Source organism: Lontra canadensis, unplaced genomic scaffold, assembly GCF_010015895.1.
Source record: "Lontra canadensis isolate GAN:19392208 unplaced genomic scaffold, GSC_riverotter_1.0 scaffold1, whole genome shotgun sequence".
Taxonomy (NCBI): domain Eukaryota; kingdom Metazoa; phylum Chordata; class Mammalia; order Carnivora; family Mustelidae; genus Lontra; species Lontra canadensis.
The window spans coordinates 30,746,987-30,774,732 of record NW_022630995.1 but is presented as its reverse complement, the minus strand read 5'-3'; the positions used below and the strand labels follow the sequence as shown (position 1 = coordinate 30,774,732).

The window sequence follows — 27,746 nt, the reverse complement described above, 5'->3', positions numbered from 1 at the left end:
CATTCAACATTCTATCATTTTACATTTAATTTCATGTTTGAAGTCACATAAAAGTAATGAAGCTTGTCAAGCAATCGCACTTTCAACATTCCCTGAAATGTTGAGAAAAATTTAGGTCAGACTTTCAGCTGCTAAATGCCTCTCTTGTTTCATAATAATCACAGTTCACCTTCACTCAGCAACATTTGAAGTAAAATATTTTGGGTTTCTTAGGACAAACCTGCTTTGAAAAACCTAAAAAAAAAAATACAGTTCAAAGTAGTTAACTGCAATTTTATTTTTCTAACTTTAAATTTCATGAGGCTTCTTAATTTAGATTTGGATTTCTACCTCCTGAGATCTAATATTCATGACCAAATATGCCAGCTTTTGATCTAACCAAAACAATAGAAAAAGGATTTAAAATACCCATAGGAGGTGCTAGGTTAAAACAACAAAATCACTTGCAAAATGAGCTCTTCTTTAGGGTCAAAGATCTGATCAGTCAGGCCTTTATAACCATAGAAGAGTAGAAGAAGGAGTGGTCATGGCTACTTAGTGTCATTCTTATTTTCCTCTGTTTTCTTCTCAGGATCTCTACTCTAATAGCCCTACTTACCAAGAAGAAGGTGTTATCCAGTTTTAGCCTAATCCAAGAAAAAAAAGAGAAGTTTCTTAAGGGTGGTCAAGGTTAATGTGGTGATCAGTTCATCAATCATCTCTCCAGCTATGAGTATTTGGAAGGACTTACTGTATTTCCTCAAGAGAACAAGCAATAAGACAGTTTTTGTCATCCCAAAGCATGTCTTTATTCTCTGAGCCATTCTCATAACAAGGTTTGGTTGGAGGGAACTGGACAAGAGTAAAAGAAAGGGGCGGCCATGCTAGAAGACTGACATGATATATTGGCAGCCCTGCTTTCTTTGAGATCAACACCTCTATTTTCATTTCTTTGTAAAATTCTGGCTAATAAAAAGTTTCATGTCTCCTTCAGACTGAGACATTTCTGCTTTCTTCGTAGTACCCTGAATACCTCTTTTACTTCCCACACTGGAACAGCATCCAAGGATAAGGAGATGAATATACAGTGACTATCACTTCTCAGGTTTAGGTAAAAAAGGGACAAGTTCTTGGTAGTCAGTGAAGTACTCAGTATATAATGGATATCTTTCATGAGTTAAATATAGCTAGGACATTCAACTTCAAAGCATAATTTTATGCATCAAAAGATAGGGCTCTGCTCTTAAGTCAAACATGATCTATAAAATATCAAATCTAAGAAAAGGATATAGGAGCATAAATACGCAAAGGAATGACAGCTTTAACCATATATATATATATATATATATATTTCTTTTGAAAAGAAATATTTGTGATTCTAGTGAAGGAGATCCCATCTGTGCTTCTTGTCACATTATTTTTATTCTTAAATTTACATATTGTATTTACAAATGTTTCTGTTCTCAGGTTAATTTTAAGAGCTCAAGTTGGGTATTTAAATGTTTGAATTAAGCATAACAACTAAATAAATATAAGAACACAAATCTTGGATGTTAAATGTATATAGATAACTATCTAATTTTTCTCCTAAATCCCCAGCCAGCACTTGAGTTCAGTTCCAATTGTCTTATATAGCCCACTAGACATATCCATTCCATATTCTAACCATCATCCTACAATTTTCTAAATGCGTTACTTTTTTATTCCTCAAAAAAGTACTGCTTTGCGTTGTCCTTACTTCAATCAATATTATCACAATCCTTCCAAATATTTAAAACATAAATTTCAGCATCTTCACTCTCTCATTCATCTCCTTCATCCCCAAACAAGTTCAAAAGATAATGCCTTCAAAAAATCTCCCAATTTATTAAACTAGTCTAGATTCTCATCATTTTCATCTCAATTGTTAAATAAACTGCTTATTCATTTTAATGCTTTGAAGACTGTCTTTTCAATTACTGTCTTTTCAATTTTCAATTGATACAGTTAACACATTTATTTTTTTTTTTTTAATTCAGCACCTTCATCAGACATTCCATCAGCCTGGAATCAAATCCAATAATTCTTCATCATCTACCGAAACAAGGTTAAACTTCCCAGTCTGTTATTGCGGATAACACTACCTAAATTTCTCTCCTCTCAAACCCTACCATTACAATCAGAATATGCTCCTCAAGTCCTATAAATAACCCTAGGTCTCTGACTTGCTGATTTTCTTTCCCACACGCCACTCTCCGCACAAGAGTTGTTCTCCTACTCATAGCCTACCAAGTCCTCATACTTCAGAAGTTAATCTGGTTTCACCGCTTCTCTGATTTTTTTTTTTTTACCCTTATGTCATCAAAAGCAGTACAGTAGAGTAGGAAACACACACACTGAGGTTTCAGGCAACTCTGAGATCAAATCCCAGCCCTATCATCTATCTACTGTGAAGGGCAAGTTAAATCCTTGAGCCTTGGTTTCATTATCTGCAATACAGGCCAAAATAATATGGCCAATGAAAGATTAAATGAAACAGTGTATGTAAAGTACTAGCATAGACTAGTGATTTTACTTGGCAATCTATTAGGTATTAATTCATACTCCTAAATATAATCATAAAGTAGTTGTTAAAATTAGAACCTTGACTCACTAAACGACCTCTAAGTATTAAATAAAAAGGAAATATCTGTAGCATATTTTCAGTGCTGCCTATACATTATATGTTCTATGAACACTGTGAAAATGGATAATATATACTGCTATATATGTTACATTTAACTATAGTTCTTTATTAACAACAACAACATCAAAATCCCCTCAAATGACATATACACAAACAGCAAGATAGGGTTTAACATAGTTAACAGTTGAGAAATTAGAAGGAAGATTTTTGAATCAGAAAGACCGGAATGGAAAATTTCTAAGCATCCTTTCAGCATTATGATTCTTCTAAGTAAAATGACTGACAAAGAATAAAGTGAGATTTTTATATATCCAAGGGGGACCCCAAGGATTGTCTGCAGCTCTTCCAGGACAGAACTCTCATCTAATATAAAGCAGTACAGGGAGAGCAGTTCACATCCCTTAATGGGCAGGAAGACAAGCTTCTGACTAGAGTAGTCTAGCTGTAAAATGCATAGTTGTAGCCAGGTCAGCACCCATTAGGAGAAATTATGAGAAACTGATGGGGAAAGAGGGGCATTCAGAGACAGAAATAATGTGAAATGGTAGCTTGGGAGCTATCCTTAGCTTCCACAAAAATAATCATTTTAAGGGACATACAAGAACATTTCACCAACTGGATAGAAGTCACTGAGCTAGCAATTTCAACCATGTAGAAAAATATGCTCTAGATTGTGTAGGATATCTTGATGAGAACTGAGTAGTATATGGAACTGTTGCATCACTATGTTGTACAACTGAAACTAATATAACACTGTATGTTAACTACACTGGAACTGAAATTTTTAAAAAAGCAGTTATAAGCTATTAACAATTGTATTAAAAAATATTATCACATGTGGTGTGCTATCAGAGTCTAATGTGAATTTTTAACAACTTTGCAAGCCAGTTAAACAAAACCACTATTAGACATTAAATTATATAAACTTAAATTAAATAAATCATTTTAAAAACAAACCAAAAAAAAGTCTACAGGGGGGAAAAAAGCTTTCAGCAATCTTACTATTTTAGAAACAACCGAATAATCTTCATTATCAGTTTTCTAATTTGTAGTGTATTTTAAAACAGCAAGTGGTTAGAATAAATGAGAGAATAAAGTGCCTGAGAAACAGAGAAAAAAACAAAACTGTCAACTGAATGCCTGACATAAAAGACAATAGGAAAAACTCACACAAACCCAAAGCATAGGATTCTGGGGCTTTTACTTCAAGCTGCTTCAGCCTTATTTGTATATTTCAATTCCTCCTGGGGCATCATTTTATTAATAGCACAATAAAACAACTAGTATTCTTAATGAGAAACCTTAATTTTAATCATTCTCCAAAAATCTCTTTCTAAAATGTGCTGCACAATTCCCTTTTACTAGACATTACACCAATTCTAATATAGCATCTTCTCTTTACATTTCCTGAGACATTGCAATAAAATAGGTAAAATACTTAAATGTTTTGAGAATAAAAAGTAAGATCGCTTTACTCTGTAAATTAAATAGAAATTGTGTTCAAGCTCTAAGCATGGCCCTCTTGTTTGTTGGAGATCAGCAGGATTATTGTCAAGTGACAAATATTGAATAAATAGAACACTAATCACAATAATGATAAACATGCATTGATTGAACTCTTTCCAAGGTCGAACACGAGGTCATGCTCTTTGCCTGATTTATCTTATTTAATAGTTTCAATAATTTTTATGAAATAACTACAATTATTATTCTCATTTTATCGCTGAGAAAACTGAAGCATACAAAGGTTAAGTCATCTGCCCATGTTCATGATGAAAAGGGACATAGCATATATGTTGTGATCCACAAACGTGGCATTTTCTAAGATGGCTATAGAAAGTAACCAGCGTTACATGATAGTTTCTGACATCAAACATGTTTAGGGAACTTAGGGTCAGTTCAACAGACTCTACACAGGACTTCCAAGTCACTTTAACATCCTAAGGGTCACTAGGTCTCGGAGAAGGGTGAATAAAATGTAGAATAATATTCAGTATATCCCTCAAGTATTTGATAATGCATTCCATTTTTCTTAGAGCATGCTAAAAAGAGTATTTCTTGGAAGAAATTTGGAGAAACACTTACTTATAAAAAGTACAATAATTATTTTCCTATAATCATTAGTTGTGACATCCTTGGATATGAAGCTGAGAACCTAATGTCAAAACACACAAATTACGAAAATCTACGCTTTTCCAAATGTGGTACACATGGTGTCATGGGTTGAATTGTGTCCCCCGAATAAGACACATTGCAGTTCTAACCCCCAGGACTCCAAAATATTAATTTATTTGGCAACAGGGTTGTAACCAATGTAATTAGATAAGACAAAGTCATAGTGGAGTAGGATACTCTTTTATTCAGATATGACTGGTATCCTTATAAGAAGAGGAGAGAGATGGGGTGCCTGGGTGGCTCAGTGGGTTAAGCCTCTGCCTTCAGCTCAGGTCATGATCTCAGGGTCCTGGGATTGAGCCCCACATCTGGCTCTCTGCTCAGCAGGGAACCTGCTTCCTCCTCTCTCTCTCTGCCTACTTGTGATTTCTCTCCTCTGTGTCAAATGAATAAATAAAATCTTAAAAAAAAAAAAAGAAGAAGAAGAAGAAGAGGAGGAGAGAGAGGAAGAGGACAGGAAGAATGTCATGTGAAGACACACAGACACACCCAGGAAATGTCATGGGATGACCGAGGAAGAGATTAAAGAGCTGCCATTGCAAGCCAAGGAAAGCCAAGAGCTGAGAGACAATCAGATAGGAAAAGGCAAGGAAAGAGTCTACTCACGAGCCTCACCGACAGAGAATGGCCCTATATAGGAACCTTGATTTCAGACTTCTCCAGAGATCTAAGAAAATAAATCTCTGTTGTTTTAAGCCACCCAATCTGTGGTACTTCATTACAACAGCCTAGGAGCTAACATTCATGAGTTACCGTAGACAAAATTTTGATACTTTGAACATGGGGTAAAATCTAGAATATATAGAGCAAAGCATCATGTCATGATAATTAAAGTAAATAATTTAGAAAGAGACTTGAGAGCAGATATTCATGTAGACAGCTGAATAGATCTCCTTGTTTATAAGATTCTTTTTAAAAAGCTAATCTACAGTAACAAATTTAACATCTGTCTGAAACTCCATTTTCTTACCTGGAAAGTGGGGCTACTAGCTTATACCTTACAACAATATGATAGTGACTAACTGGGATATGGAAAGCAAGCAAGACATATTCTTCCATTAGCTACTTCATACTATCAATATTATCCCTCCAGCCACCAGCCCTGAGTTACCTCATAAAACTCCAAAGTTATTTTAGTGAAGAAATAATAGATATTATAAGTAGGTTCCCAAGTTATAATATAATTTCTCAGAACAGTATCCATAAAATATTACGCATTGGCTTAATGGCTCAGAAGAGTTAGTACAACTTCTAAAAGCAATACATCTACTAGAAGTCAGCATGGAGCCATATATCTTTGAAAATTAGCCTTCTATGAAAGGGATTCCTAGAAAATCTGCTTCTTTGATTAACTTGGTAGGCAGAACTTGGCCTATTACAAATTTTCAGAGTATTTAATTGGGTAGAATAGTCTTCAAGTATATAATGGAATGAAAAAGAAATCACTATCTTGACACTCAAAATACACTTTAAAATTAATGTTATAATTTTTATAGCCATATTTTCAATTAGCTAAATTATCCAACATGATATAAAGCTATTTGCCTAAGACTTCATGTAGATAATTTTTACTTATTCAAAGGGCTTGTCTGAAGCACATGTGCATACACACACACACACACACACGCACGCACACGCGCGCACGCACACATACACTTCTTTTCTTTCTTCTGAACCCTTTCTCCCAATTTTCTTACCTTGGCATGATCATGCTTCCCTGCTATTGCAATTTATCCATGAGTTCAGGACCTATAAAATGAATAGATAATGCAATAAAATATTGCCTACATGCCATCTAGAAGTCACTCCTGGGTAAAAGATGCTTATTCTGCCCTTAAATTTTGCTGTTTAATACAGTATTCTATAATAACAGTACCTATCATAGCTCATCAAGTCAATGCAAACACATTGCAAATACATTAGAAGACCCTCAAAAAGGAAGATTTATTGTATAATTTACCTAAGTGGACAGTGAAAAGCATGAGTACATCTAAATGAGGAGTCAGATTAAAGTACTTGCCAAAATTTAAGAAACTCATATATATGCTCTAGTAATAAGTAACTGAATTAACATCCCTAGAAAATGAGCAATTCCATGCAAGTGAATACCCCAGGTAACTGAAACTCGCAGCTTTAGAAGATAAACTTTAGAAAAGAAATTCCCATTCCTACAGATGGAAATCTTTGAAATATATGACCTCATCTTGTGATTTCTAGTTGGTAAGTAAAAGAAGTACTTGAAATTCAATATAACTTTAACCTATAAGGTTATAACCACATAAGGAATAAGATGAGCTATTACAGAAATCTGCCTAAAGGACTAGATTTCTCCCAATCAATGCTTGAAGAGCAGTCTGGAAATCTAATTATAGCATTGTTAAATGTGAAAAATGTCATTATGCAATCAACAGTATTACCAGACACACAGAAAGACTAACTAGGTAGTTGTGGTAGACAGAATAATGCTTCTGGCAAATTTCACCCTCTGATCCCCAGAACCTGTGAATATGTTATCTTACACACAAAAGAGATTGTGCAAATGTGATTAAGAATCTTGATGGAGGGGCGGGAGGGGGTAGATAATCAAGCCTTATCAAGGCAGGCCCTGTGAAATCACGAGGATCATTATAAGTAAAAGAAAGTGGCCGGAGAGCTGGACAAAGACAGAGAGGCAAAGACGGGGAAAGAGACAGAGACTGATTTGCAATATTACTCTGCTGGTTTTGAAGATGGGAGGGAACCGGGAACCAAGGAATACAGGCAGCTTCCTGAAGCTGGAAAAGGCAGGAAACAGACTGTCCCCTAGAGCCTCCAGGAGAAATCACAGCCCTGTCAACACCACCCCGTGAGATCTATTCAGACTTCTGACCTCCAGGACTGTGAGATGCACATTGTTTAAAGCCACTAAATTTGAGGCAGTTAGTTACAGCTGTAACAGCAAACTAGTATGGTGGTCTTCACAGAATACTAGAAAAAGAACAGTGAAAAAGAGCAAAAGATTGGGAAGATTTTTTTTTTTACTCAGGATGACCAAAGGAAAGAGACCCTGAAGTACACTAGTTATTAGAAAGGTGTACTCTTCTTGGTCAGGAGGTCTCATGGGGCTTTTAGGAAACTTGAATAAAAAATTCCACAAGTCAATGTAATTATCTTTGATTTGCTTCTATGCTCACTGTGCAAACAGCTAATGACCAAATTGTCCAGGATATTAAAAAGGGGCAAAAGTGCTCTGGCTGGTGAATTGTAATTGTCTCCACTATAAATGAGCCCAAAGTAGGAAGCATCCCCTTGTCCTGATAAGTCTATTTTAAAAGATGCATCCTGACAACTGATACTCCATCTGTCCTGTCATGTCTGGCCTCTTTCTGAGGTCTCAATGCCCTGCCATGATCCCTTTGTAACACCTTTATTTCACTCCCTTCTCTTTTGACACTTCTTTGAATAGATACATTGTAAATTGTTTAAAATATTTTAAAATGGATTCAGGGCATTATCACAGTAACATAAAGATAGCAAATATATTTTAAGGGCTTGTTAGGTACCAGGCTCTACACTATGAATTTTTACAATCATAAATTTCTTTTAATCTTCAAAATAATTTCTGAGGCATTGCACAGGTGGAGCAAATGATATTTAGAGCAATTAAGTAACTTATCTAAGATCACACAATTAATATTAAGCCAGAAATTGAATCCCCATGTGTCCGAACTGCAAATCCTCAAGCCCCAACTTTTCTCTCTCATAGAAATTAGGAAACAAAGCTTATTAAAATGTATGTCCAAATTAGAGCTCATAGACTATTACTCCCGAGGAGAACATTTTATCTACATCAGCATTGAAAATCACTTAAAAATAAAATAAGACCATCTATCCTAGTAAATTAGTGACTCAAAAGAATTTGTCACACTTATTTGTAATCACTGATTGTATATTTTTCCGGTTAGATTATAAACTACTTGACAGAAAGAACCATATATTACTTGGGTCTGTATCCCTTGTCCATGGCAAATCCTTAAGAAAAACCTCTTCCATGAGGCCTGACAAAAATACTAGCAGCACCCACTGGAAAAAAGTCTCCTATCTTGTGGGAAACTGGTGACATTAGCAGACTGTATATACTATATCCAGGGTCCTAAACAAGCTACCTTAAGGTGTGCATGCCTTTTTCCAAAACTAGAAATTGCAAATTACAGTAAGAAACAAGAACACTGGGGCACCTGGGTGGCTCAGTCGGTTAAGTGTCTGCCTTCAGCTCAGGTCATGACCCCAGAGTCCTGGGATCAAGTCCCCTCTACCCCTGCCCCTCATCAGGCTCCCTGCTCAGCAGGTGAGTCTGCCTCTCCCCCACCAGCGTTCCCTCTCACTCTGCCCCTGCTCATGTGTTCTCTCTCTCTCATTCTCTAAAATAAATAAAATCTTAAAAAAAAAAAAAAAAAAAAGAGGAACACCTGGGTGGCTCAGTCAGTTAAGCATCTGTCTTTGGCTCAGGTCATGCTCCCTGGGTCCTGGGATAGAGTCCAAAATCACTCTCCCTGCTCAGCGTGAAGCCTGCTTCTCCCTCTGCCTGCTGCTCCCCTTGCCTGTGCTCTCTCTCTGTCTTTCTGACAACAAATAAATAAAATCCTAAAAAAAGAAAAAACAGAAAAAAGAAAAGAAAACACCAAATAGTCTCTATTTTCCTAGAAATTGTTTGCTCTTATATTTATGTTTGAAAAGAGATAAATTTTCTCTGAAGTGTCACAGCTGAGTTAAAAAAATTATGTTTGAATGTCATCCAAAGATCCATAATTTCTACCCTCAGAAAAAGGAATCAAGAACCTACCTCTTTAAAAAGAGCCCCTAAGCCTATAACGTATTTAAGTTGTCTGCACGGTAAGATATCTTCACTTTTTAATCTCAGTCATTAAAAGAATAATGAAAACCTGGAGCCTGGGCCAACTGGAACAATTGAATAATTTCACCTTTAGGTGAAATTCACCTTTAGGTGAAAAAGAGGACCAGAAGAAGTTTTAATCAATTAACTTATGAATATTGCTTAAACTATTTGATCAGAAAATAAATGAATAGTAAAACCATTTTGTCTAGTCCATGTCTTTTGATGTCCTGTGATTTCTGCCTCATTATGATTTTAAAATTTAAAGCACACTGTTTTCCAGAAAGACCCATCACTCTGACTTGAGCGAATCCTAGACCTGTGTATAAATGACAGTTATTATCTTTCAATACACAAGTGATGTATTAAATGAGTGAACAAATAAATGAATGACAGAAACGTAAGCTGATAAAGTACGTGACATCAGAAAAAAGAGAATCAAACTGAAGTTGGCTTTGTAAAGCTGTGTTTAACTTATCTTTAAAATTCAATTTGCTTAAATGAATATAAACCACTAGACCCAAGAATAGGAAAAGCTGATTACAAAAGTTAATTAAAATATTTAATTTTGCTGGGCATGATGAGCTACATGAAAAAAAATTATTCACACTCAGATAATTCTCAGAGAACTGCCAGACAAGAAAAAGATTAATTTTGTGGCAAATTTAGTTAAACATGCTCTTTCCCTATCCGGCCATGCCTATTTAGGTAAAGTTTTGAATACATATTGTAAGTTATAATAGAAAGACAAAATAAGTATGCAACTATTAAGTATTTGTTTTCTAATCAAGAAGTTAAAGTTAGTCATAAGACTAACAGGGTTCCAGTTATGGAAAGAATAAGTCACAGGGTTACAAATACAGCATAGGAAATGTAGTCAATGGTGTTGTAACAACATTACATGGTGACAAATGTCAGTCACACCTGTGGTGTGCACAGCATAACATGTAGACTTGTTGAACCACTATGTTGTATACCTGAAATTAATGTAACATTGTGCATCAACTGTACTTCAGTAAAAAAAAAAATAATAATAAACTTTTTTTTTTAAAAAAAGAACATACACCACACAAAGCTAATCTTACTACTAGAAAATAACGTCAGTGACACTAATTGGATTCATCTAACAAAACTGATTTAAGTCACTGGGGTGTTCCAGGCACTGTGGAGGCTCTGGGTTTACAAAGAGTAAGCTATGTCCCACTCCTCAGTAAACTCAGAGTCTAGAAAAACAGACAGGATCAAAAATATCTTGCCTAAACACAGTCTGATGAATGCTGTGATAGAGATCCTTTCCTGTGGTTGTGTGAGGACCAAATAAGGAGTCAAAGATTCTGCTTCCTCACTGGAGGAAAATGGGGAGGTATCCACAGAGCAGGCCACCTAAGCATCTGGCTTTAAAGGATGGCAATGCAAAGAGGGAACGTTACATAAACAGAAGGCTGCGTGAGCAAACACAGCAGTGAAAATAAACGGCAGCACTACAGAGAGTGACTAGCCTGATATGGCTAGAACACAGGATTAGTAATGGGCAGTAATTGGAAACGGGCAAAAAATAAGAACCAATGGTAGAATAGTTGAAATCTCTTCTGTGACAGTAAAATGTGAACTGGAATAGCATTCATTCATATATCTTTCTGACCAACTAGAACTTATCCCAGAGGTTTTAACATTTCTTGTACTATACTGTTATGGGTGAACAAGGGGCCAGATCAATGTCAACAATCATGACGGAAGCTGGGAAAAGATCAGAGGGTTATTTTTGAAAGCTACTGTAGAGGATTAAAGCAGTGGGTGAAGTTAATGGAAAAGAAAGGAAAGAATCAAAAGCAGGCCTTGCTGAACAACTACAAGTGCATTACAGTGGTCAAGCATGGTCTTTGGAATTAGGCAAGCCTTGGTTAGAATCCCAGCTCCCTACCTATTAGCGTGTAACTTTGTGCAAATCATATTTAGCCTCTTGGAGCCTCAGTCTCCTCATCTGTAAAATGGTAAAAACAAATACTGTGCCTCTCTTAAGGTTCATTAAGATAATACATAGCACATGAACAAAGAGAAAATGATTCTAAAAGAGTAGGTATCCCTACTGTAGTTTTTGTATGCCTATCCAGTTTCTTCACATGACAACCACCTTGCACATATCCAAATGTGGCTGTACTTAATAAAACTCAAATTATTTTACTATTCTTATTCTCAAATATTCTAACATAATACATTCAAATACCCTTAACCAATCAAAAAACTGAATCAAGAATTCAAGGAAAATGATGGCAACTGCAGAAACACCATTTTAAATCTTCTGAGTATTCGTATAAAAATATACAGAGTTAGTACACAGCAAAAATAGGAATCCACGGACAACATTCACCAAAACTACGTAAAAAGATATTTTGCAAAGCCCCAGAGTAAAAGTGGGTGGATTCAAACTACTAACAGCATTATGACCTTCCTGATATCATCACTTTATGGAAAAAAAAACAAAGGGAATTAATGAAGCCACCCAAAATAAAAGAACCCAAAGTAGCCACTAGGTACTCGGTGAAAAGTGCCACAGGCCAGTTCTAAAAACCATCACTGAATGGATGGCTTTTCCCCACTCCAATAGGGTCTCATGATAAGAGCTGATAGAGCTAGAACAGTTTAATACATGTGGCTTTTTTTTTTTTAAGATTTTATTTATTCATTTGAGAGAGAGAGAGTGCACAGGAGCAGAGGGGAGGTTCAGAGGGAGAGGAAGAAACAGACTCCTCCCCACTGAGCAGGGAACCCCCTGAGGGAACCAAAGGCAGGTATTTGACTGAGTCACCCAGGTACCCTAATCTATGTGGCTTGTAAAAAGGGACTTTCCAAGCTGTCTTTTTGATACTGAGGAAAAACTGTTCATAATGGAATCAAAATACAGCAGGATATAGGAAAAAGGAAGAAAGGAATAAGAAGGCCCAAGAAAAAAAGTAGCCTTTGGGAACCAAGCCAAGAAATCTCGGAAAACAAGGCACCCTATTATTTTAATGCTAGGCAAAAAATACCGACCATTGGGAAATCTACCAAATTATCCAGGTTCTTTAACAGAGAAATTGTAGGGGGAGGAAAGGGAGGGGAAGAGGAATGAAGACATCTGAGAATCACCTGGAGATACAGAGTCGAAAGAGCTTCACTTCCGACTTTAAACAAAACGTGATGGATGTCTTAGTCTACTGGGGTGCTAAAACAGAATACCATAGATTGGGCAGCTTATAAGCAACAGAAATTTATTTCTCACAGCTCTGGAAGCTGGGAAATGCAGGAACAAGGCAGTGGCAGATTGGGTGTCTGCTGAGGAGGATCCACTTACTGGCTCATAGGCAGTCATCCTTTCACTGTGTCTTCACAGGAGTGAAAGGTATGAAGGAGCTCTCTGACACTAATCCCATCCATGAGGGCATCACTGCCATGACCTAATCACCTCCCAATGCCCCACCTCAAAATACTATTACATCAGACATTAGGATTTAATATATAAATTTTAAGGGGACACAAATATCCAGTCTACAGCAATGAACAAACAGCAACTTGACACCTTGAACTTACTGAAGTCTTCACATAGGGGTGAGCAACTGACCCCAAATTTAAGGAGAGTCAGGTGCCTACAGGAAGAGATGAGCAGTGATTTAATTAACTGGGATATATCTGGACACTAGGAAGATGAGATAAAGGGTCAACAAACGTTTTCTTCATAGGGCCAGAGAGTAAATGATTTCACTTTGGAGGCCATACAGACTGGGTCATGACCACTCAGCTATGTCAAAAACAGACATAGCTAATAAGTAAATGAATGAGCATGGATGTGTCCCCATAGTTTATTTACAAAAAATACAGAGCAGGCCATCGCTTGCCCCCCCTGAGCTAGATGACTTACCAATTGCTGGAGACTGATTGTTCACTGGCAAGAGACAGTAAAGTCCCTGAGAGTTGTAAATATAGACAGAGTTCACATCCTCTTCCAGGCTTCTCCCCCAGGCACTCAGAGAAAAAAATCAGGAAAATCCTAAGGACATCTCCCTCGTGGAATAAAATAATTCCCAACAGAGCAATTCACATAGTACTATTCTAGTTACAGGGAAGGATTAGAAGACTGTCAGGAAGCTAATTAAGTCAGAAAATGAAGGCTTTAAGGAAACTACAATTAAACATTTTTTTAAAAGATTTTTTTTTTTATTTATTTGTCAGAGAGAGACACGTGAGACAGGGAACACAAGCAGGGGAAGTGGGAGAGGGAGAAGCAGGCTTCCCACAGAGCAGGGAGCCTGCTGTGGGGCTTGATCCCAGGACCCTGAGATCATGACCTGAGCCTAAGGCAGATGCTTAACAACTGGGCCACCCAGGCGCCCTACAATTAAACATTTAAAATAGAGTAAGGTTCATGGTCTTCAGTCCTTAGGATGGCACCTGTCCATAAACAAAAGTAAGCTGCTTTTTAGGAGGAAGTAGAAGGGGGGAAAAAACGACTGACAATAAATTTCCAGCTAAAAGGCAAGGGACTTGTAGAATCTCTTTAAGAAGATGTTTTTGAAATTATTGATTTCTTTTTTTTTTTTTTTGGTCATCTTATTATGTTTTGTTTGATTCAGATAACTGAGATAGCATAAATGGGTTTCCCTGAAAGCAAAATGTTCCTTCATACCCTCTGGTTTTATGATATTTACTGACATACAATATATGTTTCCTTCCAAGAAATAGAACAAATTTTGAAGAAAAGGCTTTGCAAAGAACCTACCCAAACAGTTCACAAGCCTCATCACAATATAAGCATAATAGGGGTATTGTATGACTCCCTATCACTTACCTACTTTTTCTAATAGATAAAAACCTTGAAAATTTTGGAAAAAACGTGCAACATCTGTTTCAGATGTTTCAATGTTTGATGTAGCCACTATTGGGAGAAAGCCCAGAATCCTTATAGTATAGAAAAAAAAAGTAACAATGGCCTGTTCATAATAATGTTTATAGTTTCCAATTTTAACTATGGATCTCCTTTTTCTCTTTATTTAAACTCTTCTATGCTTAAGAGCAATTATATAATCTGAGCTTCCACATTAATTAACGACTCTTAAAATATATGCCACTCATTCTTATTTCTGTTACTGAGAAATGTGTTTCTAAACGTCTATGCTAAATGTAATCCACTGCATTATTTAGCATTAAAATAGAAATCTCAAACTTGACATTCATATCCTTAACTTAGAATGTCACTCACCCCTCCTTAGTTTTTCTACTTATTTAGCCATTTGGTGGCTGATCAGATCCGTCTCACCAAGGGAACAGTAAAAAGTACTAAATTTAAATCTATTAAATTTTATTATGAAAGTCTCTCAGCTTAGAAATTAAAATATCTAATATGTAAGAATATTTTTCTCCATTATTAATTGCTGAAGTGAATACCTTTCAGAAATATTTATTAGTGTGATTTTCAGTTTGGGTATGCAGGAGTAGGGCAAGGAGCTAGAAGTAACCAAGAAAGAACGTATATTAGAATTCCTTGGAGAGTACATATAGTTTAAAGGAGTTCTCCCCAAATCTGTATTGTGTGCTTTTAAAAAAAAGAAAACTACATCACATTTGAAGTAGAGCTAATAATTTTATTACTATATAAAAATTTAAAAATTAAAACAATACAACTCTGGATGCTTAGAACCCTGTTACATTGACAGAAATCGTGGAACTTATAAAAGAAGGTGTTTTTAGGGTACAGTAGAACAAGACAGAAATAAGACAGTTTGGAGATGGGTCTGGCTAAGTTTCATGCCAACTGCCCTACCAGGTAGAAGTTTTGACCCTGGATAGGGAGTTTAATCTGCTGAGCCTCAATTCTCACAGCAGTAGAATGACAGGAATAATGTCCTCTTCATAGGGCAGTTAGGAGATGTAAATGAAACAATATAAAGTGCCTAAGATAGTACTTGGTTCATGTTCAGCAAATAACCCTTTCCATGTCCTCAGCCATCGGTGATAGTGATGGCTGGTGTTACTGCTGGGGCTGTTGGTTTTGGCTAAGAGAGACTGGCCTACAACTCCATTTCACCAATCATAAATTTGATTGCTTCAGTTTCCAGGTAAATGTTAACATTGATCTAAGTATATGAATCTCAGCTAGGCCGATTTTGCCCCCCAAAAGACATCTGGCAGTATCTGGGGACATTTTCGGTTGTTACATTTAGACCAGGGAAACAAAGAGGCTGTGCTACTGGAATCTATTGGGTAGAGGCTAGGAATGCTACTAAACACCCTACAGAGGTCAGCCCCCACAACAGAGAATTATTGGACCCAAAACATCAATAGCACTTAAGTCAAGAAGCCCGGACCTAATTAATAAAGTTGACACACTTATATTATTTCTTCGGTGAGTATCTTTTATATAAAACAGGTTACATGTTTTTCTACTCTTTAGCAATTTTTGAAGTAAGCAATCACAACACTCCAAACACAAAATATTCCATTAGTAAAACAGCTATGCCTTTAATTATTTTGTTAATTGTCAAGACATCAGTGAAAAAGAGCTTCTCTGCAGCTCATTAACTGACACAGCTGTGATTCCAGAGAATGTCTACAAGTCTGTCTGCTGAATAAAAAGAGACCCAATTCCTCTGTTAATTTAAACTGGAAAAAGTTCTTGAGAATGGTCCACAAGAGACAATGAACTTCTTCTCCCTTTAAAGGCAAACCCAAAATTCTAAAGACAAATGGAGAGTAAAAAGGTAACAGAGAAAAAAAGCATGTATTATATGTACCATGAGATATTGTTTACTTGAATCAACAATGATGGAGAAATAGAAGTATTTTTGATCCCACTGAGTTATGAACACAAGGTGAGCTGCTTAAAACATAAAGGAAGAATGCTGGAATCAGCAGTTCCATACACCTACAATACAGTCTGAAATTTTATCCTGGAGAGAAGTTTAATTTTTCCAAAAGTATTTAATGAGGCTTCGGAGTAAGCCTTGTAGCTTGATTTAATAGTAACAGAATGTATATATTTTCAGGTGCTGATGGTGAAAACAATATATAAATAATATCATAATTTCATACTTAACAATACCTAATAAAGTAGTAATGAGTAGATAATTTATATAGATATATTTATATAGGTTTTTATCAGACACTATCCAACATTAACCTAAACAAATAGGTTCTAGTTCTTATGCAAATGAACACCGTCTACTCTTTGGGTCTGCAGAGACACTATTAACCAATATGGGTTGGCCCATCTTTTTTAAAAAGACATATCTATGGTCTTAAGGAGACTATCTTGAATCTTCCACCAACTCCCCCAACTGTTCCTCTGGTCACCATCCAGTCTGGCCATGTACCTATGTCTGCCTCTCTATATAGTAGCAGCTCCTAGAGTCTCACCTAATTCTTCTCACTCCCAGCCCAGCTTTCTCAGGGCTCCATCTACTAAGTGACCTTGTGTTTCTACATTATTCACTAGACTCCTACATATACACACAATATAAACAGCCATTCTCTCTCCTCTGTCAATTTTACCTCTGAGCTTATAAGCAAAAATTGGTAAAGAAGCATGAGAAGTGCAGAACAGAGTAACACTTACAAAATGTTAAAGACCCCTAAATTCTGTTTAGAAAATATCGATTGAAAGCAATCCTGCTTGATATTATTGTACAAGGTTCTTCCCTCTATAATAGATTTCACCCATCATGTTGCTTCCAACATGAACCCTGAAAAGTTAAACACATGGTTACATCATTTAAAACACCCCAAAAACTCAACTCCAAAAGTTAACATGGAAACTATATATAGTTGTACTAATGTAATCATAAAGAATATCTACCAGTAATGTCTGTAATATTAAGAAACACTTCATTGTTACATGATTCCCATTTCTAAGGACTGAATTGTATCCCTCAAACTTAGTAATGATGAGTCTTAAATTCCCATACCTCAGAATGTGACTATATTTGACGACAGGATTTTTACAGTGGAAAAGTTTAATGAGATCATAGGATAGGCCCAAATCTGATATGACTGGTCCTTACAAGAAGAAGATATTAGGATACAGACATACCAGGCGGAACACCATGTGAAGACACCAGAAGAACACAACCATCTATGAGCCAAGAAGAGAGGCCCTAGAAGAAACCAACCCTACCAACACCTTGATCTTTTAGCCAGACTTCTAGCCTCCAGAATTGAAAATAAATTTCTATTGTTTTAGACACTCAGTCTGTGGTACTTTGTAATGGCAGCCCTAACAAACCAATATTAAAATTTGGGGAAAAAAAATTTTTAAAGGGAGAAAAGCTCCCATGAATCACATAGCCTATTTCCACTATTAAATGTAATTTACTTCTGTTAGTCTGTCTTCATCTGAAAAGACAAAAGGTAGTGGAGCAGATACTATAGTCAGCCAGTCTTCTACTTCTCCTAACACTAAATATCACATAACTATGCTGACATTAAATTAAGTCTGACAAAGCAGTTACTTTGGCATTTATAAACAGAAGGACATATTTCATTTTGACCTGGAAACACAATATTTTTTATTAATAAAAATGTAAGTACTAAGAGGCAGGAACTTAGGGTGTGTTTTTTACCACTTACTCCTCAGGACCTAGAACTATATTCTGGACATTGTCATTGTTTAATCAATAGTGGTTGAATGTTGAAAGAATTAGTGAAGAGAAAATACTAGTAGCTTCCACGGATTCTGAACAAGATGGCAAACCAGCACAAGGTACTACTTCTTACCTAAAAGTTACCTATAGGACAAAAGACAGAGGGAATCATAGATCTAACGAACCAATGTAAAAGCTACTTGAATGAAACAATTCCACAATGAAAAAGCTGTTGTGGAATTATAATACCGTGTGGCAGAGTGTGGGTAGGTACGGTACCTGAGACTTATTTTTAGAGAGACTATTCTTGCCTCTCCTAAACACAGCTTTGGAAGAATCATTGTCTGCCCCACAACATTTTCCAGATAGGAATTAGCAACAGCTGCTTTTCTATATCAAAGGTATCTGATTCAAAGCCAATAAAACCAGCAGTCAATAAAAAGAAGAATTGAAAAAGAAAAACCAAGTAAAATATCACTAAATAACACACTAGAAAAGAAAATTATTAAAAAATTTAAGCTAAATAATGCATAAAACAAGTACAGAACATTTAAAAAGTTCCATTTAAATGGAAATTTATTTTAAGTACATTCATCAAGAAAGAAGAGGGGCTGGAGAAAATGAGCCAATCACTGACTTAGTGGGAAAAAGAACAGCGCAAATCCAGAGAAACAAAGAGGAAGAAAATAATAAAGACACTAACAAAAATCAATAAATAGAGAACAAACCTACAAAAAAATGAGGAAAAGCAAAATGATTAAAACCGTTAAGGAGATTAATAAGTAAAATCTAGCAATTAGTTCTGGGAGAGAGAGAGAGAGAAGGGAAAGGGAGAAAGAAAGGGAGGGAAAAGAGGGAGAAGAAAAGAAGGGGGAGAAGGCGGGGGAGAAGGATAGAGGGAAGGGTGAAAGGAGAGAGGGAGGAAGGGAGGAGGACAGGGAGGAAAGGAGAGGGAGAACTAAAGAGGGAGAGGGAGGGAAGGAGAGGAAGAGGGAGGGAATGAGAACACACAAAAAACAGAAGTAAGAAAAAATATGTAGACACAAAAAAATATTAAATTGATAATAAAAGAATATTATGACCACCCATATGCTACTAAATTAGAAAATCTAGCCCAAACATACATTACTGTGAAGACACAAAATGTCAAATTAGTATGAAAGGAAATAGAAAACTTGAATAGATCAATAATGATTAAAGAAATTTGAAAAGCAAAATCTCTTCTTCCCCAGTTCTCTGGCCTTCCTGATCGTAGGTGCATTCCATTCACTATCAAGGAACAGATCATTCTTAACTTTCAAGGAAAAGCAGAAAGAAAGCTGCCCCTTTTATAAGGCTAGTGTAACCTTAATTCGAAAATTAGATAAACACAGTACAAAAAGAATATGATAAGCCCATTCAACTAAAAATGTATGTGCAAATTCCAAAATAAAATATTAGCCAAATGAAAAGGTATATTAAAATAAAATTCAACATGCTCAAGTAGGATTTACCTCAAAATTATGAGGATATTTTAATACAAAAAAGGAACTCCGATATAATTTACCATATACAAAGAGAAAACATGTAATTATTTCAAGAGATAAAGAAAAACAAATTGGAAAGAATTTAAACCTTATTTATGATTTTTAAAAAATCACTCCCTAGGAATAGAAGGAACAGGCTGAAGTTAATAATGGTTATGAACTAACTACCTAAAGCAAACATGCTTAAACACTACATTTAATGGAAAAACTCTGCACACATTTCTTTTACAATTAAGAAAGGCATTCATATACAACTGTATATTGAATTTCAGGGGACTTACAGAATTTCAGGCTGACAAGGAAACTGCAAGATTATATATGCTCTAGATAATACTATAAATCTTAGCAACTGCTATTAAAAAAAAAGACAAAGTTATAAAAGTAAAAAGATGAAAAGGGAAAGAATAAAACTGTCCTTTAGATAATATGATGATCTACAACAGAAAGAAATGATAAGATTAGACAGACTGAAAACAAAATAATTTGATCAAATACAAGATGAATTTACACAAACCATGAACACTTTTCTACATTAGAAACTACCAAATAACCAACTACACAATATAGTGAGAAACAAAATACCTTTCCTAATAAAAAAAGAAAACCTACAAAGTAGGAATCAACTTAAGGAAGAATAGATAGAAGGACATTGGTATGAATAAAACTAAGCAAATAGAACAAAATAGAGACACAGAGACGCTCCAAAGCATGAAAAATAATAATATACAAGTAAGGTCATATCACAAATCAAGGCAATGAAGAAAGTGGTAGCATAAATTAAGGTGATTTATAAGTAATAAGGGATATATTTCTGTGTAGTAGATAGAAAAATAAATTAAACTGCAATCCTGGGGCACCTGGGTGGCTCTATCAATTGAGCATCCAGTCTGACTTTTGGTTTGGCTCAGGTCATGATCTCAGTCACGAGATGGAGTCTCACACAGGGCTCCACACTCAGCACAGAGTCTGCTTGAGATTCCTTCTCCCCCCACTTCCTCTGCTTGCCCTGCTCTCTGTCTTTCTCTCTCATAAATAAATGAATAAAATTTAAAAAAGAAACTAATAGCCAAAATAATGTTGAAAAAGAAAACCAAAGCTGGATGTATCACAATTCTAGACTTCAAGCAATATTACAAAGCTGTAATCATCAAGAGAGTATGGTATTGGCACAAAAACAGACACACAGATCAATGGAACAGAATAGAGAATCCAAAAATGGACCCTCAACTCTACAGTTAACTAATCCTTGACAAAGCAGGAAAGAATATCCAGTGGAAAAAAGATCAGTTTCTTTAACAAATGGTGTTGGGAAAACTGGACAGCCAACACAAAGAACGACAATGGACCATTTCCTTACACCATACAAAAAAATAGTCTCAAAATGTATGAAAGACCTAAATGTGAAACAAGATTCCTTCAAAATCCTAAAGGGGAACACAGGCAACAACCTTTGACCTTGGCCACACCAACTTCTTGCTAGATATGTCTCCACAGGAAAGGGAAATAAAGGCAAAAAATGAACCACTGGGACTTCGTCAGGATAAAAAGCTTCTGGACAGTGAAGGAAACAGTCAACAAAACTAAAAGGCAACCTACGGATGGGAAAAGATATTCGCAAATGACTTATCAGACAAAGAACTAGTATCCAAAACCTATTAAAAACTTACCAAATTCAACACCCAAAAGACAAATAATCTAGTCAAGAAATAGGCAGAAGATAGGAAGAGACATTTCTCCAAAGAAGACATACAAATGGCTAAAAAACACGAAGAAATGCTCAACATCACCTGGCATCATGGAAATATAAATCAAAACCACAGTGAGCTACCACCTCACAAGGGTCAGGGTCGCTAAAATTAACAACTCAAGAAATAATAGATGTTGGGGAGGATGAGGAGAAAAGGGAGCCCTCTTACAGTGTGGGTGGGAATGCACGCTAGTGCAACCACTCTGGAAAACAGCATGGCAGTGCCTCAAAAAGTTAAAAATAGAGGTGCCCTATGACCTAGGAATTACACTACTAGGTATTTACCCAAAGGAAAATAGTGATTAGAAGGGGCACATGTACCCCAATGTTTATAGCAGCAATGTACACAATAGCCAAACTATGGAAGGAGCCCAGATGTCCATCAACAGAGGAATGGGTAAAAGAAGATGTGGTACACACACACACACACACACACACACACACACACACACAGAGTGGGATATTACTTGACCATCAGTGAAATCTTGACATTTGCAACAACATGGATGTAACTAGAGAATATTATGCTAAATGAAATCAGTCAGTCAGAGAAAGATAAATACCATATGATTTCACTCATATGTGGAATTTAAGAAACAAAACAGATGAATATAGGGGAAGGGAAGAAAAAATAAGACAAAAACAGAAAGGGTGAAAAATTGTTAAGAGACTCTTAATCATAGGAAACAAACTGAGGGTTGTTGGAGGGGAGGGTGGTGGGAGGATGCGGTATCTTGGTGATGGGCATTAAAGGAGGCCATTTGATGTAATGAGTACTGGGTGTTATATGCAACTGATGAATCACTAAATTTTACCCCTGAAATTAATAATACAGTATCTGTTAACTAACTTGAAGTTAAATTAAAAACAAAAAACAAAATAACTGCAATTCTACCTTTGAATACCACATATAAGAGTACTCCAGATACTTAAAAGACCTTAATATAAAATGTGAAACTATTACGTTAATAAAAGAAACATCTTGTATAAGGTTTCCCTTGTCACTTTTTACATCCTGTAATAGTAGCATAGCCTAATCCTTTCATTCAACAGCAAAATGGGTCTTGGGGCCTTGGGAATTGGGCTAGGTGATTATGGAATCAAAAATCAGAGACAGATAAGGGCACATGAAACAATGGAAATTAATTTGCACAAACAAGTTAAAAAGAAGTTCATTCTAAAAATGTTTAAATATAAGTATGAAATTTGATGAAAACATTTTTCATGTAAATATAACCTATTTGAATGTTATAAATAGGGAATTTTCCAATGCTTATGCACAGCAAAGTACAAGTATCTTCAGGCTTACATTACTATCAGTGCAGTTTTATTTGTGGTAAGAGGCGATGGCCAACCAATTTGATTTTGACCACTAAATGCCTTAATGGGAAAAGAGTAGTGGTCCAGAGGTCAGGAGCCTGGGTTGAAGTCCTACTTTGGCTCTAGTCAGAATTATTACCCTGGCAAGGTCACTTAACCTCTCCGAGTTTCAGTTTCCTCATTTAAGAGTTACTCAAAATCTTGATTAACATTATCAAGATATGTTTGGCTTATAGACCACTTTAAGACTCACGTTTAGTAGGGATCTTCTTCTCTCCTAAAAATGCTCAGATGACTGTGCACAAATAATTGTGAATCAAATATGAGAAAATTCACAGACCTGCAAGAGATCCCTGTGCCTCAGATTAAATACCTCTAAGCTCGCAAATAGCTACAACTCCTTTCAACTCTAAAAGAAAAACAAGAAGAGAAATATGTGAAGGAAGATTACTAGGTTTCTGGCATAAGTATCAGAATGCATGAAATGGTCATATAGTGAAACTGAAATAGGTATTGGTAGGAGAGAAGGAGGGAGATTATGAATTTTTTTCGGAACTTGTTAGCTTGAATATAATAAATCAGACATGTCACTCACATATTCACAGAAATTCTGAACAGGAGCTGAGTTACCACTAGGTATGGTAGTCAAAGTTGTCTGCTATGTATATAAATGTGGGAGCCGTCAGCAAATAAGTGATCATTGCATCATGGTGCTGTAGATCTCTGAGTGACATGGGAATGGTAAGAAGGAAGACAGAAAGAAACTTAAGTGACTCTAATATTTAATTGCTAGGTAGAGAATGATGGTCCTACATAGGAAACAAAAGGAAGAAACAATGAGATAAGCATACCATTGTGTCCTAAAATTAAAAACCCTAAAAGTGTGGGGCACCTGGGTGGCTCAGTTGGTGAAGTGTCTGCCTTCCGCTCAGGTCAAGATCCCAGGGTCCTGGAAAGGAGTCCAGCATCAGGCTCCTTGCTCGGCGGGGAGCCTGCTTCTCCCTCTCTCTCTCCCCCTCCACCAAGCTCATGCTCACTCTGTCATGCTCTCTCTCTCTCTCTCAAATACATAAAATCTTAAAAAAAGAAAAAGAACCCCAAAAGCATTCCTGATGAATTGATGAACAGAAAAATCTCCTTCTTCCTCTGGTCTGGCACTGGACCATGCATTCCTTTTTTTTTTTTTTTTTTTTTTTTTTTTATGAAGTTCGGAGAGAGGATTACTTCTTTGATTTTATCCCCTCAGTTAGGCACAAGCCAAATAGCGTATGCACAGAAGCCAAGCAGAGGAGGGTTACAAGACAGAATAGTCAACAGTGGCAAATGTTGAAAAGAGGTAGAAATAAATAAGGAAGGAAAGACAGCTACTGGCTTTAATGGCATGGATGAAAAACACTGGGCTGTTTTAAAGAGGCGCTGAGGACAAAAAGCCAGATAGATTGAAATATGCGGAGATATATGTGTAAAGTGAAAAAACGGAAATACATCAAAATACAGGCCATTCTTTCAAAAAAGTCCCATTGATTAAAGTGGTAACTGGATAAAGATAAGGGATAACTTTCAAAAATTCAACTATGTAAGAAGGTAGCTGGGTTAAGATAAGGAACTTTGGAGACATTCCATTATTGTTTTAATGCAAAGAACTCCAGCACGTTTGAAAGCCAATGGGCAGGATATAGTTCAGAGAAAGAGAGGCTGAATGCCAAGAAATAAAATTAATAACGCTTAGTGTAAGATTCCTCATATGATGAAAGTGAGACGACCCAGAGCACAGAGCTGAAGAATCATCCTCAGACAGAAAGGACAGTTCCTCCCTTACTGCCATGGAAGGAAAGGCACCTAAGTTGGATTCAGTTGTGAATAGGTTTGTGCCATTGGCAACAGGAATATGAATTAATGTAATGGCTTCCATTTTTCTGTAAAGAGAGGCAAAGACATTTGCTGAGAATAATGATCAGGAACAGGTGAGGTAACTGGAGGTTAAAAAAAAGAAAAAAAAAAGCCATGACATGAATATACTGTGAAGGTAAGAAGAGTTTACCAGAGAAGCACAGGAGAATTGTCAGGCAGTGTTGGAAGTCTAATTAAGGCTAGCGGTCATGGATTTTTAGTAGAAGTGATCTGTTCTGTTAGGTGGCTTTCTCCAGCATGTCCAAGTTTCTTGGTCATAACTGGGGAAAGTCACTAGCTGGGTCTAATCAGAGCCACAAGAGAGATTGGGGAAAAAAGAAAAGGACAAAAGAACAAGAGTGTTCAGGTTATTTCCAGATTAGTGACAGCAATTATAAACCTATAACCTAAATTAGATAATGAGAGCAGTGAACAAAAGAAAGCTGGTGAAATGAGAGAAAGTGGCTGTAACAGAGAGCGATCACACAAACTAGCAGAAGATATCATGAGCCATGAGATTTTGAATCAACAGTCTTGAAAGTGAAACAACTCTGTATATATGGCATATTGTCTATCTGTTGTCTTGAGTTAGTGACCAGAAAGATATTTGAACCAAAACTGCCCTCATCCCAACCTTGGTGTCTCCCCTGGTTATCTCTTTATTCAGTGGCAATCCTGTCCATTAAGGCACATTCTGAAGAGAACAGAAATACAAATTCTCATGGATATAGCTATGACAATGATGACCAACTTGATATCATAATGGACTCACCATTCCCCCCTCCCCACAGCCCATCCCTAAATCAGTCCTTCCCCTCATCTTCTATATGCCTGTGAGTTCTTCTAGGTATAAGTATGGGCGCATTAGTCACCTTTGAATCTACCTCCTCACCTCCCTTGTACTCAAGAAGCAATCCAGAAGTCCTAATGATTAGTTCTTCACCATATTTCTCAGGCTCTTCCCCTCTTTTCCATTTACACTGTTATCAGCTCAGATTAAGCTAGGGCCATCTCATGCCTACACTCCTGCAATCACTTCTCAGAGGCTTTTCTGGCTATAATCTACTCCCTTCATGTCTTTCTTTGCTTCTATATCTTTAATAGCTAAACTTTTTCCTCAGGATAAAGATCTTATTTATTTTGTCTCCCCCACTTGTATTGCAAGTTCACTGAAGTTAAGGATCATATTTATGATATAGACATGCTAACAGCCCTCATCAAAGAATCTAGCCTATAATGATTACTTGATAAACATCTATGAATTTGACATACTTTGCTCTGATAACACTGTGATAACACCAGCTTTACCAAACACTTACTACCAATAAATAAATAAATAAATAAAAATCTGTAGTTTAAGCTTCCAAAGAAGACTGTCTCCTGTGCTCACTTTTTGTGAGAATAGTTTTTGACAGATATACTCCTAGGTGACCAGAAATCTATGGCAGATTTCAGCCATTTCTCTAAGATGTCTTTGGGATTTTCCTAACACAGCTGGATTCATGTCCTCAGCTTTTTATCAGACTGATATTTCCTTCTAAATCACTGTCCTGATTCTACAAAGTGGTCTGTATTTTTTTTAGTTTATTCCCTAACACTTGGACAGTTTTGGTGTTGATCGAAAACAAAAAACAAACAAAAAACAAAATGCGTAGAAGCTGAAAGTTGGAATACTTGTAGTCTTTAGAGTCTTAGAAGATGGACCACTCTAGGTGAAATTATGAAGTACATGAACTTATTTTTCACAAAGTTCTGCTTTTACTCTGGTTTCCTCTCATATCTTTCCCTCTATACCTAATTCAGGTATAAAATGCCTTTATGTTCTTTCTTCTTTCCATCCTTATTAAAACAGTGTTTTCAAGACAGTATCCTATCTCTCTATATCTGTATCTACAATCCAATATGTAGAAATGTATCATTTATTAGCTACCAATTTTTAAAAATTGTAATTTATCTTTAACTATGAAAGAAGTATAAGCTACAATTAAAAGACTTGCAAAAAATAAATTTAAAAAAAGTTACTTAAAGTCCTACAAGCTAGGAATAACTAAGGGCATTTCCTTCCAGCCTTTTTAATGCATGAACATTGACTTGCATCTTTTTAAATATAATTAACAGCATTCTATGCATACAGATCTCTGTCCTGTCTTTTCACTTAATATTTCAGCAAGATCATAATTCTTCTCAGAACCCACTTGTTTATAATTAAACAGGCTCTTAAAAATTAATCTGAAAAGTTCTTAAAGAAGAATATTCCATAGCACCATCCTCCAGAAATTCTAATTCAGTAGGGAACAAATATTGAATTTTAATCAACATCCCAGGTGATACTATGACAAGTTATTTAGACTATCATAGCTTTATTGATTTTTTTCCACATCCTGGAAGAAGCAATTGGTTCCATCAATTCCTCTTCATCAGTATCCTTAACTAACTCTGCTCTGTTTTTCATAACACCCACACTAAGCATGCACAAACCTGGATGAATCCCATTATCTACCCTCTCTACTTCTGTATCCACACCAGAAACGACCTCCCAGTCACACAGTTTGTTATCACCACAAATTTATAATTTTCTTTAATTATTTCTAAAATCACTAATGAGCTACTAATTGGTAAATCTAATTGATGTTTTCAGTCTTAATGTATAGCCAACCTTTGGCAGCATTTACGCTGTTGTGCTTAGATTCCACAACACTTCTCTCTTCTGATATTTCCAATGTCCACTGGCCTTTCTCAGTATCATTCCCAGGTTCCTCTTTATGCACCATTACCACATTCTCTGCCTCTCCAAACTTACCAACCATCTAATCTCCAGTACTTTCGTGTGAGACATCTCCACCTGAAAATTACACAGATAACTCCAATTCAAAAGGCCTAAAACCAACCTCATCATATTCTCCTTAAGGAGAAGGGCAGGGCCTCACTGCTCCAGGATGCCTAATTTCGTAATGAAATTACA

General features: G+C 36.2%; 1 protein-coding gene across 2 annotated transcripts in view; it reads right to left on the bottom strand.

Annotated features, from left to right (window-relative positions):
* The window catches only part of KCTD8 (potassium channel tetramerization domain containing 8), a 244,479-nt gene that overhangs the window by 189,694 nt on the left and 27,039 nt on the right, over positions 1-27,746 (bottom strand). The window contains exon 2 of one of the 2 annotated variants that reach the window (XM_032852588.1): positions 6,517-6,568. The exons of the other annotated variant lie outside the window; for it this stretch is intronic. Within the exon in view, the coding sequence (XP_032708479.1) occupies positions 6,540-6,568 (29 nt within the window). The 3' untranslated portion in view covers positions 6,517-6,539. The remainder of the gene's footprint in view (positions 1-6,516; positions 6,569-27,746) is intronic. 2 annotated transcript variants of the gene reach the window in all.